A 15,569-nucleotide genomic window follows, 5' to 3' on the forward strand; every position below is an offset into this window, starting at 1 on the left:
CAGTATTTGCTTCTCGGTCATCCGGACGAAAGGGGGGGGGACTGGAACTGGCTTAGGTATTTAGATGTTTGGATGGAGAAACTCTGCCTGAAATAAGCTGCCTTGCCTCTGTGGACCTTGGAACATAGTTGCAGTGAAGCACATCAGTCCGTCGATGCTGGAGCTTGAATGAGGAAGAATGCAGCGCGCACACTGCTGTAACCAGAGAGAGATTAACGCGCATGGAGGAGGAGGAGGAGGAGGAGGAGAGAGGCACGTCTTGAGTAGAAACTAAAAAAAGCGCGCACACACACACACACACACACACGGTAGCCGATCAATAATCTGGGTTTTTTCTTTTCTTTTTTTTTTTGCAAACCGCAGCATGGGAGCGTGTGTCACATGCACTTGCTAGGCAAAAGCAACAGAGGAGGCGGTGGTGGAGGAGGAGAAAGAGGAGGAGGTGGTGGAGGAGGAGGTGGATGATGCTGCGGCAAGCGATCTACGGCGCGCTGAAAGCCTCGTTCTACTGGCTCGGCTTGTTCGTGAGCCGGCACCCAGTGTTCTTCCTGACCGTTCCCGCCGTCCTCACGGCGCTGCTGGGCGGCGCGGCTCTGCGTGGATTCGCGCCCGAGGCTGACCTGGAGCGGCTGCTCGCGCCCGCGCACAGTCTCGCCAAGGTCGAGCGGCGCCTCGCCGACAGCCTGTTCCCGTTAGAGCGCTCGAAACACCGCCTCTACTCGGACCTGCACACGCCGGGCCGCTACGGCCGCCTCATCCTGCTCGCGAAGCGCGGCGCCAACGTGCTCGAGCTGGCCGAGCAAGTGCTGCGCGTGCACCGGCACGTGCTGGAACTGCGCGTCGCGCATCGCGGCTTCAACTACACTTTCGCGCACCTCTGCGTGTTCGACGGCCAGCGCGAGCCCCGCCGATGCGTCCTCGATGATATAATCGCGATCTTCGAGGACATCCGCGAGGCCATCCTAAACAACAACACGTTCGCTAAAGTGCCAGTGAGCTACCCGAACACGACGTTAAGGGTAAGACCGGTGTCGCTTTTTAATATTCCCTACTTATTATTGTGCTCCTTGCGCTGTGCACGTGCGATAGGCTAATGATTGCACTCGAGGCCAAACTAAAATCAGAAACACTTTTATTGCCAGGTATGTGGACACACACGAGGAATTTGACTCCTAGCTCTCATAGTACAAAACAGATTAAAAAAAAAAAGAAGCGTATACACAAAACAAGCAAACAACAAAATAGGTGCATAGTGCAAAGTAATCCAGGTAAGTCAAGTATGGAATAGTTAAATAAATATAAAGTATACAGTGTGCACAGTAAGTGTTCAGCTATTTATTACTGATATATGAATCTGGATTTTAGCAGTTCATCACAGAAAGGATTTCCCTTTTGGTGCAATATGGTGCATAGTGCAAAGATGAATAGTAAATTTAAATAATAAGCATAAATATAAGTAACAGTGAGCACAGTATGAGTGTGCAGATATTTTGCAAGTGATAGACTATTACTGATATATGAATCTGGATTTTAGCTGTCTACTTTATCACTCACCCGGTCATCCCGTGACACTTTAGATATGTACATCATCTGTTAATATATGTTATGCAGACACACACTCTAGCCCTGACACCGTGGTCTATCTATATAAGGCGACTGAAAGATTCCTGCTGCTGATGTGCCAAACTGACGCTCTCAGAGCGCATGCGCGCGCGCATGTGTGTTTATGGGAACACGCTAATGCTAAAGCAACGTGAACGCTATGTAACAATGAAACTGCAGTACAGCAGCAGCCTATGAAACGGAGACTGTAGTGACGTTACCGCTACCGCAGCTAGCAGGGAAACCCTCAGAAAGATGAACACATACCTCTTCTGGTCCTGTGCTCCCTTATCCTGTGTCTATGTTATGATTCAGCTGCATAGATCTGCATTGCACACAAGCCTAGTGGACGTGTGTAGCTTTGTTTTGCTGTAGCAGTGCTGCTGGAGATTTTCGTTACAACCTGATAGGCTTTTAATGAACACTGGCTCCAGTATGCATTTCATCACTTTCATGCATGACATTGATCCAGGTCTTAAATGTCATTTACAAGAGCAAAGCCAGAGTCGGAGTCGAATTGTTGTCCCATTTGCTGTGTTTGTGCATGCAGGACAACACAAATGCATTTAGTATGGCAGGAGTAAAATGCACAAAACTACACAGACTGTAGTGATGCACGTGAACAATGTACAAATCACAGTGAAACCTATGAATGGAGCACTGCAACAGAGAACAAAACACTTTGAAATATAGATTCTGAGAAATCTAGGCCGTGTTAATGCGCCTGTGGGCTGTTTCACAATCAGAGTATACTTTTCCAGTCCACAATAGTCCAAAAATTAAACCTTTTGTGTTTCTGTGCTGCCAAAAAAAAAAAAGACCTTTTGAGGTGGAAATTAACTGTGCAGTATTTCAGAGCCCTGGACATGTTAAGCCTAGGTCACAACCGGCCGTACATGCTCCTACAGCCGGTCTACGTGCAAAAAAACGCATGGAGGGCACGCGTGAAACGTGCTGATTTTCAAGCCGTAGACTGGCCGCAGACCGGCCGCAGATGTTCTTTGTCATGTCAAACAAACTCTACGGGCGCTTACGTTTTTCTCAGGTTGCAAAACAAACTTACGGCCAACGTGCGTCTTTCTCCACGAACAAAACAAACGCAGCGATTTGGGAAACGCCAAAAATCGCACAGCCAAAAAATCGTACATCCGGTTGTGACCTAGGCTTTACTTGTGGTGAGAAGACAGCATATAGTGTATTTCTAAAATGGACCCACTTTCTTATAGTCCATAAGAGTGAAAAACTGTTGAAATTGATGTGATTTTAAGTACAAATTTTCATTTCCTGTGCAGCCATGTTTGTATATGGTGGTGACTGTAATAAGAACTGAAGTGTGGTTTTCTGGAGAGGAGAATTTGTGACGGACTCATGTTTTAACCGCATGTGAAGCTCTGTCGCAAATGTGTTTCGCATCTGTTTCAAGTCTTGTTTTTTACTGTGCAACAACAGAGTGTTCTGCTTCAAAAGAGACAATATTTTCTTAAAAAATTATTTACAACCTCATCATATGGTGAGCAATTTCCGGAGAGGACATTTTTGACGGATAAAGGATCCTGTCAGAGGCACTTACAGTAGTTTACAAGAAAGTAACTTCCACTTAAATATATTTCTATTGTGAATGAAAGTACTGTATGCGTCCTAAAGTAAAACCTGGTTAGTGCTAAAAAAAAATGCAATTCTGAATTTAACCAGTAAAATCTAAGTGTAATAATTAAAGTAGAATTACATGAAATAACCACAAGGTCAAAATTGAGCATGCAATTAACTCCTACAAACATATTTATAAGAACTTCCATTCATCCATCCATCCATTATCTGTAGCCGCTTATCCTGTTCTACAGGGCCGCAGGCAAGCTGGAGCCTATCCCAGCTGACTATGGGCGAGAGGTGGGGTACACCCTGGACAAGTCGCCAGGTTATCGCAGGTGGTTATACCAGGCCTTTCAATTACATGAAACCTGCAACGGATAATGTCGTAGGCGCCCAAATTAAAAAGGTGCCCAAATTAAGGTCAAGCGCCCAAAATACGCTACCAAAAGTTAAAAAAAAAATTGTGGATTAAATAAACTTGGCTGCATAAAACCAAATGTCTTGACTTTTTTCTTTAAAAACACAGAAATTGGCGAGAATTAGCATGTATTTCTCGTAATTGATGCGAAATCCGCACCATTCCCATGTTGTTCCGGGTTCATCGAACTAGCTGTAAGCCTCGCACAGAGCACGAATTCTCCATCAACAGCAATCGGCACCCCATGATTTCGTGGAGGAGCGAGAGTCGCGTACCAATGACCAGAGCAGGATTTCCACATTAGGCAAAGCTTCTTTCTTCTTCTTTTATATTGTTTTATGGCGGTTGGCAAACAGCTTTTAGGTGCCACCTTCTGGACTGGGGTGTGAACCAGAACGTTTCACACCCTATTGTGCTAAATTCTCCTAATAATTCCTGTATCATTTAAAAACCTAAAAATAGCCCTATATCCCACATTATCTGACCTCAACTGCAATATCTCTCTGATACCTAGTGTCATATGATATAAATCAGGTAAAAGACTGAATAAAAGAGAGCTATTCAGGGCACAACTGTGTGTATTTAAGATACAGCTTGGGCCATTATTAAAAAATGTTCTGTTTTCGGTCCACCAGCCGGGTGAGTGCCGTTTGTGCGGGTGAAATTTTTTTTTTAACGCCAGTTTTTCGACATTTTTTTTCGGGTTCGTAAATCTAAAATCGAACTTGACATTTCCGCATTCCCAGGGCTTTCCACTAAGGCTCATACTAGCCAGCCATGACAAATAAGTAGCCAGCCGGGGGGGAGTAAACACAAAATAAACTCCTGTGCACGCAGTTCCCAGGATTAAATGTATTTTCCACAGACCATTTATTTATTCACTTTACTCAAATACAAAGTAAAATGGCAGTAAATCTTTTCTTTTCTTGCGTATTGCATCATGAGGCGTTCCTGGCTTGTAAATCTCTTATTTTTGGTGCATGACACATTCACGCAGCTGAGCATGCTATGAATTAACAACGACAACGGTCTGCAGTGGGGCTACACAATTAAACACTCAGCGAACATTTCTCCATTTGTGTATGAAAATACACTCCAGTGACTCAGTTTGGTTTCATTTACAACCAACGGTGTCTTTTGATGCCAGCACGTAATTGAACGAGAGAAGACTGGTTTACCGGAGACAAAATAAGCGTTATCTCTGCTTCTGTTCCCTCCGACACACTACTGCCTCCGCCGAGTGCGCGCGCACTCTGAATTGAATCAGCTCTGTGCATGCGCCGTGTGGCACAAAAAAATGGCAGCCACCATGAAGGAAGGAGATCCGGAGTTTTCAAACATTTGCTTAAGTGTGAAATCGCAAAATGGTATTCTAGCGAACAACAAAATAGTAAAGATTCAGAAAAGCAAATCATTCAGTGATCATTTTAATAGTGTAATTTCATCCGAACTAGGCCTAACGCTCGATTTAGAACTACAAAAAGTCCGTGTGTCAGACATTTTAAGTACCTTTGTAAAAGTTTTGTAAATGTTGCAGTCAGCATTTAAAATGCTAACTTAAAGTTTTTGTACAAGTTTCAGTTGATTAAACTGTCATTTTATTAATTTTATTATTAAATGTGTCTGCTCTTGTAATAAAAAAGTACTGAAAGAAAAAGCAAACACAGCATTGCGATTTCTTATTCATCCATAAAAAAAAAAAATCCCTCCCTCCCGACTGAAAATTTTTTTGCTCACCCGGTGGACAGGAAACGGATTTTTTTTTTAAGGATGGCCTTGCATCTTAAATACATACAATTGTGTGGGTGGAATCAGTGACTTGGAGCTTGGTCCTCTTGTTAATGATAGACACTGGCCTTTAATTTAAACTAAGATCTTTTATCTGACTACATGCTGTGAATTGCACTGCCGATTCTTGTGATGTGACTGAAAAACCTTTTGTGTCACAGGTCGGCTACAGGTTTGTCTCTTTGATGGAAACAGTGCATAACTTGCTTTTTCATTCACAGGCTCCTTTCCTCCAGGCTCTCCTGAGGCCCCAACACATCTTTTAAATACTAACTGTATTCTAATTATTTTTGTCATGTACATGTACATCAAGAGGAATTAATGCTGTAGACATTTTGCAATAAAGGTAAAAATAACATTCATAGATTTCTTTATTTATTCATAACTTTGTAGCTAAAAAAGCAGCAGCAGGTTTAAACACAGAGCACTGGGAAAACAGCACTTTGTGCGTGCAGAAAAGCCCAAATTAACCTGTATCACGACGGAAAAAGCCCAAATTCAGAAATACAGGGTGTAGCCCAAATTATGTAATTGAAAGGCCTGGATACAGAGACAAACAATCATTCACACTCACACCTATGGTCAATTTAGAGCCACCAATTAACCTAACCTACATGTCTTTGGGGGAAACTGGAGCACCTGGAGGAAATCCACGCAGACACGGGGAGAACTGCTGGGCTCGAACCCAGGACCTTCTTGCTGTGAGGCAACAGTGTTAACCACTACACCACCTTAAGAACTTATAAGAGACATTACTAATGTAGGTAGGGCTGGTGTGTCCCTGTAAAATAAGGGATAAGAAACTCCAGCGTATTAGATATATACTGGACCTAGTTGCAGGAGTAAGTCGGTGTTGTTCAAGAAGACAGCCATGATTATGAAACAGCCCTTTTCAGCCACACATGTTGGGTCTAATCTCTTTCTATTTGTAGGTGTTCTGAAACTTGAAACCTTCCTATTGTCCTGCTGTGTTTTTGAAGCACATAACCACTGGAGTGTCTCCCTCTGATCCTGAATGCTTTCAGTTGTTGATGAAGGGAGTCATTTTTGTGTCTCTTTAATGCCACCTTGGAAGTCTTTAAAGTGCAAAAGGAACTTTTTTGCTTAAGGTGGCAACAGTTTTTGTATGAAGTTATGCAATGGCAGAAAATGTTTGACTAACTAATCAACACAATTTATGATACTGATCATGAAATAATGTTTTCAAAATTCTTAAAACACTACTAGTTGTTGGCAGGAATTACTTTGATCACACGGATCATTTAGCATGATAATATTGATCATATTGATATCGCCTGTTTCTACCACAGAATGAGTTGAATTCTTGAATCTGAAGATGTCGATTCATTTTCTGTGACAGAAGTTCTGGTTGTAATTCAGATCACAGGGTTTTTTGTTAACACACTCATTTTAATACGTTATAATTTCTATAGTAACAATTCATTCACAGGGCCTTACATGGTTGAGGCTCTGCATAATTTAAGACGAATAATAAACTGATTAGAAAAAAACCTGGCGTTATTTAACAAGGACATTTTAGAGTTGATATGGTGAGCTTTTTTTTTGATTGATTGATTGATTGATTGCTTTATTCTGAACAGTAAAGAAGATATAAAAACAAACAAAAAAATAAATAAAAATCAAAAATGCAATCATCAAAACATCGTCATAGACAAACAGAATAGCAAGGCAGTAACACAATAAAGTTCGGAAAGGATTAGGAAGAAGTAAATAACTTATCAAATCCTAACCCTCTATACCACCGCTAATCAAACATCACTTTCCACCATAATAAACTATATATACAAAAGAAAAACAAAATCAACAAAAACAGAAAACATACCAAGACATACCAGCATGGTATAATATCGACCAAATCAAATCATATATACAGATACTTATGCATATATACATACATACAATACATATATACAGTACTTACATATACACATACCTATAACTATACACATCCATACGTACACAGACACCCATATCATAATTATGCATATTATGCTTATATATTATATACAATTTTGCATATATATATATATATATATATATATATATATATATATATGAGTGATTCCACGCTTATGGGTACTGAAATGGGGACATGAACTTATTCACCTAAAACCATTTCTTTTTTTACCATCAGGTCACAAAACATGTAATCTTTAATGAATGATATGTTAAAAGATAACTTTAATTTTCTGAGATGTAATAAAAACATATTTATATGCCAAAGTCAAGCCTATGAGTTCCAAAATGATGTCTGTTACATTACTTCTGTTACGATTGTCCATCTCGCGTCTGTTACAAATTAATTACAATCTAGCTATATACCATGTTAATCTTATTGAAAGAATGTGTATGTTTATTCTACTACACATGTTTATTAATTATATTTGCTAAAACATCACCTTCCTATGTTTCAAAAAGTAATTCTACATTGTTAAAATTGAGAATATATATGTCCACAACACTTCTGTTACGTTCTGACTTTGGCATATAAATATGTTTTTATTACATCTCAGAAAATTAAAGTTATCTTTTAACATATCATTCATTAAAGATTACATGTTTTGTGACCTGATGGTAAAAAAAAGAAATGGTTTTAGGTGAATTTTTAAAAATAAGTTCATGTCCCTATTTCAGTACCCATAAGCGTGGAATCACTCATATGCATATATATATATATATATATATACACAAAAAAACCCTCACATTTTATATGATATATCCGTACGTACCCATACCCACATATATACACTTATATTATCAATAGAATTTTATTGTAATTCCTCCTCCCTATACCTCATAAAGATCTGTTCCTTATACCTTTTTTTGAACTGGTTTATAGTTGTACATTTCATGAGCTCCACATTCAAACTGTTCCATAGCTTTACTCCACAAATAGAAATACTGAACATTTTTAATGTTGTCCTAGCACTGCGAATTTTAAATTTCAATTTCCCCCTAAAATTCTCTTTCTGTAAAGAGGTGTTTAACATTTATGGAAGGAATCTTGGGTGTCAGTGCTTTGTAAAGTCTTTAGGATGAAGGACTGAGCAGTTATATGGGAATACTTCACTAGTAATACTTTAGGAATGTATGGTTGTATGTGTGACCAATAAAATTTGAATTTGAGGAATGAAAAGAATTTCCCAGAATCACGGTGTGACAATTAACATGGGATGTGAGGTGTCATATAACACAGTGACAGACAATCTAAAGGTCAATAAATATAATGAATAAAGACAATAGACTAGACTCTACAACAGACTCCAAACTATACAGTAAACACCCTGTACTCTAGACCTGTTTGATCTAGCAGTATTATCATCCTTATATGGTATTACACTTAAATGATATTCAGTGATATTTATGCTGATTATATTATCAGACTTGACACCCTTTACTTTTTGCCAAGTAAAATGTTAAAGAAAATGCACATTTTGTGCTAAGTGCAAGCCAGAACTCCAAAAATACTAGTTGTGGCAGCAAACTAAAAGGAGAGCCAGAAAGTAACACAGTCATGAGAGAGCCCTAGGACATACGGTAAAGCAGCCAGCCACTCCACCGTCAACAAACTTGAGTGAACGCGGGGGGGTGACAGCATTCATACATCCTAGTTCTCCACATCTACACCTTTACCTAAGGAAAAAACTATAAACAAAATGCTTGACTGTGGGGCTTTGTAAGAGAAAAATGATCCAGTGAGCCAATCACGTGCTAGCAGCCCAATGCATGAAACCATGCAATTCTGCTATCATAGCCTGTCTGCGTCAATGTTCAAAGTGTTGTGCATTCTGAGATGCTTTTCTGCTCACCACGGTTGTAAATAATGGTTATTTGAGTGACCGTAGCTGGCCATTCGCCTCAGACCTCTCTCATTACCACATGCAGAACTGCAGCTCACTGGATGATTCTTAATTTTTACACTGTTCTGTGTAAATGTTAAAGACTGTTGTGGATGAAAATCTGAGGTTAGCAGTTTATGAAATACTCAAACCAGCCTGTCCGGGACCAGCAACCATGCCACAGTCAAAGTCACCGAAAGTCACTACTTGATGTGAACATAAACTGGAAGTCTTGACCTGTGTGTGTAGGATTTTGACTTCCGCCAACTTTGTTGGAGGAGGTTTTGTTTTCGCTTCTGTTTGACTGGTCCCAGTGTTACTCAAAAAGTAGTGAATGAATTTTAATGAAATTTTGAGAAAAGGTGGGCCAAGGAACAATTGATTAGATTTTGATGCAGATCCAAATATGTATGTGAATTCAGGATTTTTTTTTTCTGTTCCCAATGTAACTCCAAAAGTAGTGAATGGATTTTGATGAAATTTGGTGTACAGCATTAGTATTATCCTAGGTTCAAGTGATTTGATTTTGATGTTGATAATATGTGGCTTGGCGAAGGTATGCACTCTCCCAAGTGCCCTTTCTAGTCTGCATTGCAATGCTGCTGCATGATTGGCTGATTGGATAATTGCATGAATGAGCACATGTACAGATATTCCTAATAAAGTGGTTGGTAAGTGTCTTTGGCTATTTATTTTTGTATTATTGAATATCTTTGGGCAGTACGGTGGTGTAGTGGTTAGCACTGTCGCCTTACAGCAAGAAGGTCCTGGGTTCGAGCCCAGCGGCCGGTGAGGGCCTTTCTGTGTGGAGTTTGCATGTTCTCCCCGTGTCTGTGTGGGTTTCCTCCGGGTGCTCCGGTTTCCCCCACAGTCCAAAGACATGCAGGTTAGGTTAATTGGGGGGCTCTAAATTGACCGTAGGTGTGAATGAGAGTGTGAATGGTTGTTTGTCTCTGTGTCAGCCGTGCAATAACCTGGCGACTTGTCCAGGGTGTACCCCGCCTCTCGCCCGTAGTCAGCTGGGATAGGCTCCAGTTTGCCTGCGACCCTGTAGAACAGGATAAGCGGCTATGGATGGATGGATAGATATCTTTGCATAAATATTAAAACTACAAGGTACAAATATGGAAAGAATCAACTTTAAAACACAAACTTTTGCCCATTATACTGTTAGTCATTCTTACCCTGAAATATTTGTAAAGCAACACTGTTGTGCACGTTTTGACCTAAAAAGAGTTGGTAACATTATGATACTGAACAGGTAAACTGATGTACAGACAATATGACACACATTTTATTGTTGCTGTACTTTTTTTTTCGATATTGAGGATAAATTTATTCACTTTTTTTAGATAACAGCAGCATTTTCCTCTCTTAATATAGCAACAGATATCATAAAGACAAATATGCTCATGATATTATGTGTAGATAGTCTTTACATAAAATATAATTGATAACATGAGTGCAATTGTGGATTGCTTTGAACATACATTAAAGTGTAAATTAAATTAAAGGGTAAGGAAAGCTAAAGGATATACCTGATTTATTTGGATGGTGGACAGTGATCACTGATAAAATTTTCTGGGACTGGAGCAATGCTCACAAGCACTTAGAGAACCTTCCTGTAATTGCAGTACATGGCAATAGTAATGTATGGAGCTTGCAGGATATGAAAATATGGCTGAATGGGAAGAGACCAGCAGACACGGTTAGAAAGAGAAAGGTAAGGTAACTTTTGTTGTATTGTCACAGCAGGTAAAGAAATGAGCAGAAGGCTCAGCTGATCAGTCCTCTAGAATCTGCAACCTGAAAGCCTTTACAAAGTTAGAATGGAGAGGCGTTTGAAGCGGGCATTGGACATATGTTAGCAGCAAGCAATAATGAGCTCAGGCTGAGAGTGCTACTATGTAGGCCACCAGTGGAGTGTTCTTATGATCCAAGCATATTGCAGGAGTGCAGCTCAGCAGCAACAGGGAACGTGCTGCAGGCTGATATTATGGCTGAAACTGACTTTGTGCAGACAAACAACTTCATACTACTGACATATAGTCAAGTGCATTAGTCAAACTGCATCTATTTTTCCTTATTGTCCAATTTAATACAACAACTTTCTATATAAATTATATTATTGACAAAAGCTTGAGTGAAAAGTAGAATCTTTTAAATATTTACATGAATTTCTTAGTATTTGTTTGTACCCTTTTTCTTCAATGATCATGTGCACTCAACGTCCAAAAGTTTAGGCAAAACCTCATGATCGATTTGAGATCATAGTGTCATTTGAACAAATGCTTCAATAGAAGAGATTAGACATGAGGAAAATCTGATCTTTTGAACAGAGCACTTAACACAGTCAGTATAACAAATTTGCTTACATTTAAAATGGGGATCTAGAAATAGTGCAATATTCAAAATATTGAGCATTTATATCCTTTGTTTTAAATATTTTAACATTCTATTTATTACATTTAAAATAATCCCAGATTTTCAGTGTGGTCTCAGAATTTTGGAGCCCACTGTATCAAATCATTTATGAACTAATTTGTCCTCACTTAGCCATGTTTGCTTAATGTTATGCATCATGAGCACAAGTATGCTTGTGTGCCTACTAGGGTTCCACTGTAAGCTTTTTGCCAAGGGGTACTGGGCCTAACTTATACAAGCAACACACTAGGCATTGCCTGATTTGCCCGACCAAGATGTTCGGGCAGAAATATTTTAGCGAGTTAGGCCCATTCGGGCACACCTGTGGTCGGCTTCTTTAAGCACAAAAATGATTTTCGAGCAAGTACATTACAAAAAACAAGACGTATTAACCAGCATCCTTGCCTCCCCTGTGATCTCCGTTTTTATTTTTTCTTCCCGATTTGTAACGGTGATTCTGATTGGTTTGCTTCAGGCATGCATGCGCATTTGTGCGTTTCATCCCTATGAGTGGTCTGAAGCCAAGTGAAGATGTCCGGCATCTGTTGCTCGAAGAAAAATACAGCTAAAAAAAAGCTCTACTACCGGATTGCTTGGATAATCTTAGTCAGAAAGAAGTGCAGGATAGATACACGTGGAAACTAGTATTGGCAGTTCTGAGCCTTACAAAATTCCTCAAAACAACTGGAGTGACAGTGCAGATTCGTGGCCTAGCGTTAGCATTAGCTACATGTTGGAATGTACCTTCTTTTTCCTGAAGAGTCCCGACACGGAAGAACAGTTAAAAAAAATCTACAAAAACAAGAAAACCTTCTTTGTGTAAAGACTTTTTCCCGACATCAGCTTTTGGGAACAGAATGTTGCGAAAGCCAAAGCATTTACTCTCAAAGGGCTCCGACCTGAACTGTGGGCTAGACTGTATTACTGCCCCTCCATGTCTCAGCAACCCCAAGGACATCTAGTTACAGAGCTATCTGCATTCTATCATTTATACTTTGATGCTTATTATTGTTAAAACAATATCTGAAGTGTTATTTGTAAAATAACAAAATATCTTGCTCTAGACTTTCAAACAATGTTGTAAGATTTTATTTTACTTTTATCTAATAGTGGATGAAACAATAATTACAAACAAACACAGAATCAGCACATTCAAGTTGTAGCTGTAGTGATATAGTAGCTATAATCAACCCTGTAATAATAAAAGCTAGTGGTAAGTACATTCAGTGAATGGAAAGACATGCTTTTGTGTCTCAAATAGTAAACCATACCCTCTACAGTAAATATATATATAATTTATATAGTGTAATATCCCATAGATAAATCTATCTTACCCCATTTATCACTTTACATTGGCCCATCATGCATGTGAAGATGAGGACAGGTTGTTTAATTTCCTCCTAAATGCAATGGCAAACTGAATGATAAGACAGTACTGCAGTACAGACTCCTGTTTTATAATGTTTTTAGTTTTATAATTCATCTTTGCAATATTGCCAGTCATTGTTTTAGGCAAAACAAAGTGTGTTTTGTGTCCTAAACTCCATATAAAAAGATGTATTATGTACTAGTACGGTATGTAAGTCTTACATATATGATATTGATTTATGTTTCATGTTTTCAGGGCTTGTCTTGTTCTTCTGTTGCAGAAATAAATGTTGTTTTTAAAAATAAATAAATAAATAAAAATGTACTTTTGTTTAAATAACTCAATTATACCCCTAGAAAACAGATAAGTATGGCCTTGAACCATGTACTTGAAAACCGCAAAATTTTAGGGCAAATGGAAATTCAAGGGGGGCAAACATTTTTTGAGGCCATTTGCCTTGCAGGGCAAAAGGTGTCAAAAGTTAACGGTGAGGCCTGTTATAAAAGCAAGAGCACAGAAAAATCTAAGAGCACAAATTGGATAAACTCTTATTAATTTGGGGAAGTTTTCATCAAACATTAATTTGAAACATTTTAGAATGACTTCTCCCAAAACAGGGACCGTACGGTGGTGTAGTGGTTATCATTTTCGCCTCACAGCAAGAAGGTTCTGGGTTTGAGCCCAGCAGCTGACGGGGGCCTTTCTGTGTGGAGTTTGCGTGTTCTCTCCGTGTCTGTGTGGGTTTCCTCCGGGTGCTCCGGTTTCCCCCACAGTCCAAAGACATACAGGTTAGGTTAACTCGTGGCTCTAAATTGACTGTAGGTGTGAATGTGAGTGTGAATGGTTGTTTGTCTGTATGTGTCAGTCCTGTGATGATCTGGTGACTTGTCCAGGGTGTACCCCGCCTCTTGCCCACAGTCAGCTGGGATAGGCTCCTGCTTGCCTGCAACCCTGCACAGGATAAGTGGTTACGGATAATGGATGGATGGTTGCTTCTGCTAATGATGTGGTTCATAGCAACGGCCTGCTATACAGAAAAAGCAGACCATAAAATGCCATAATTGACCAATTAGAATAGAGTATTCAAATGAGCCATGTAAGAATACATTTGAGACTTTTTATTTGCCTCACTGTTGCATTATTTTCTTAAAACAACTTGTCTACCTTGTTGCATGTCATGACATGAACATCACACCAGCTGATTGTCCAGCTTTGCTTCGTGCAAATTTAGGCTACGTAGACATACTTTGCTGCTACATAAGCAAAAATAAATATATGGTGTGAAACACAAGTAATTTTTCAGCTGCTATATGAAAAGCTGTGCTAAGTAGGAATACTGTCTTTTCATCCATGAAGCAGGAAGAGAAAGCCAAAGCAGAGGGCATCTACCCTGTGAAAAGCACACTAAAATGCTGGGGGAAAAACTCAAGCTCAGGTAGAATTAACCCAAATGGGACAAATTAAAATTTTCTTCAATTAATTTGGTACTGATAACTAGAGCACAGGTTCCCAACCCTGGTCCTGGAGTGCCCCCTGCCCTGCGTTTTAGTTTTTTCCTACTCTAACACACCCACTTCATTTAGCCCTTTCTTGCAGTAAACTGGTGAAATCATCTTATCAGATATTTTCATTCAGTATAAACAAATGAATTGTTTTATCGCCACAAGTTTGTTATAAGATTAGTTTGGTCACTGTTGGGTTTCTGTGTGTAGAGTATCGTGACTCTGTATTTAGCTGCTGGTAAGCAGGGCGATAGGAAATGCGAGGAGTCTGAGCCCCCTGCTGGGCAAATAATTCCCACCTCTACACCATAACATTTGATACAGAGATAAAACAGACATAAAAATTAAAGCTTTTTTGATATTAAAACACTGCATACAATTGGCACAATAAAATTATAACATGTAACCCTAGTAGGCTAGGTATAAAAGATGCAAGATTCCTTTATTGTCACTGCACCATACAATACAGTGAAACTGAAGCACGCAATCCAGTCAGTGCATTCATACAAACACTTAGTATTAAGGGGAAGGGGGGGGAGTCACATCTGTACAGGATAAACATTCAAATAAAAAGCTCAACAAGTCTACACAAGATAGATAAGTCAATAAGAAAAGATAAACATATCTTTTCAAGAACTGCTTAATAACAACAAAAAAAATTGGTTACAGTGGTGCTTGAAAGTTTGTGAACCCTTTAGAATTTTCTATATTTCTGCATAAATATGAACTACAACATCATCAGATTTTCACACAAGTCCTAAAAGTAGATAAAGAGAACCCAGTTAAACAATTGAGACAAAAATAGTATACTTGGTCATTTATTTATTGAGGAAAATGATCCAATATTACATATCTGTGAGTGGCAAAAGTATGTGAACCTCTAGGATTAGCAGTTAATTTGAAGGTGAAATTAGAGTCAGGCGTTTTCAATCAATGGGATGACAATCAGGTGAGAGTGGGTACCCTGTTTTATTTAAAGAACAGGGATTTATCAAAGTCTGATCTTCACAACACAT

At 39.2% G+C, this 15,569-nt stretch overlaps 1 protein-coding gene across 1 annotated transcript in view; it reads left to right on the forward strand.

Annotated features, from left to right (window-relative positions):
- The first annotated feature begins 464 nt into the window (after positions 1-464).
- The window catches only part of ptchd4 (patched domain containing 4), a 35,997-nt gene continuing 20,892 nt past the window's right edge, over positions 465-15,569 (forward strand). The window contains exon 1 of the mRNA XM_060916028.1: positions 465-1,019. Within this exon, the coding sequence (XP_060772011.1) occupies positions 465-1,019 (555 nt within the window). The remainder of the gene's footprint in view (positions 1,020-15,569) is intronic.

Source organism: Neoarius graeffei, chromosome 3 (genome assembly GCF_027579695.1).
Source record: "Neoarius graeffei isolate fNeoGra1 chromosome 3, fNeoGra1.pri, whole genome shotgun sequence".
NCBI classification, from domain to species: Eukaryota; Metazoa; Chordata; class Actinopteri; order Siluriformes; family Ariidae; genus Neoarius; species Neoarius graeffei.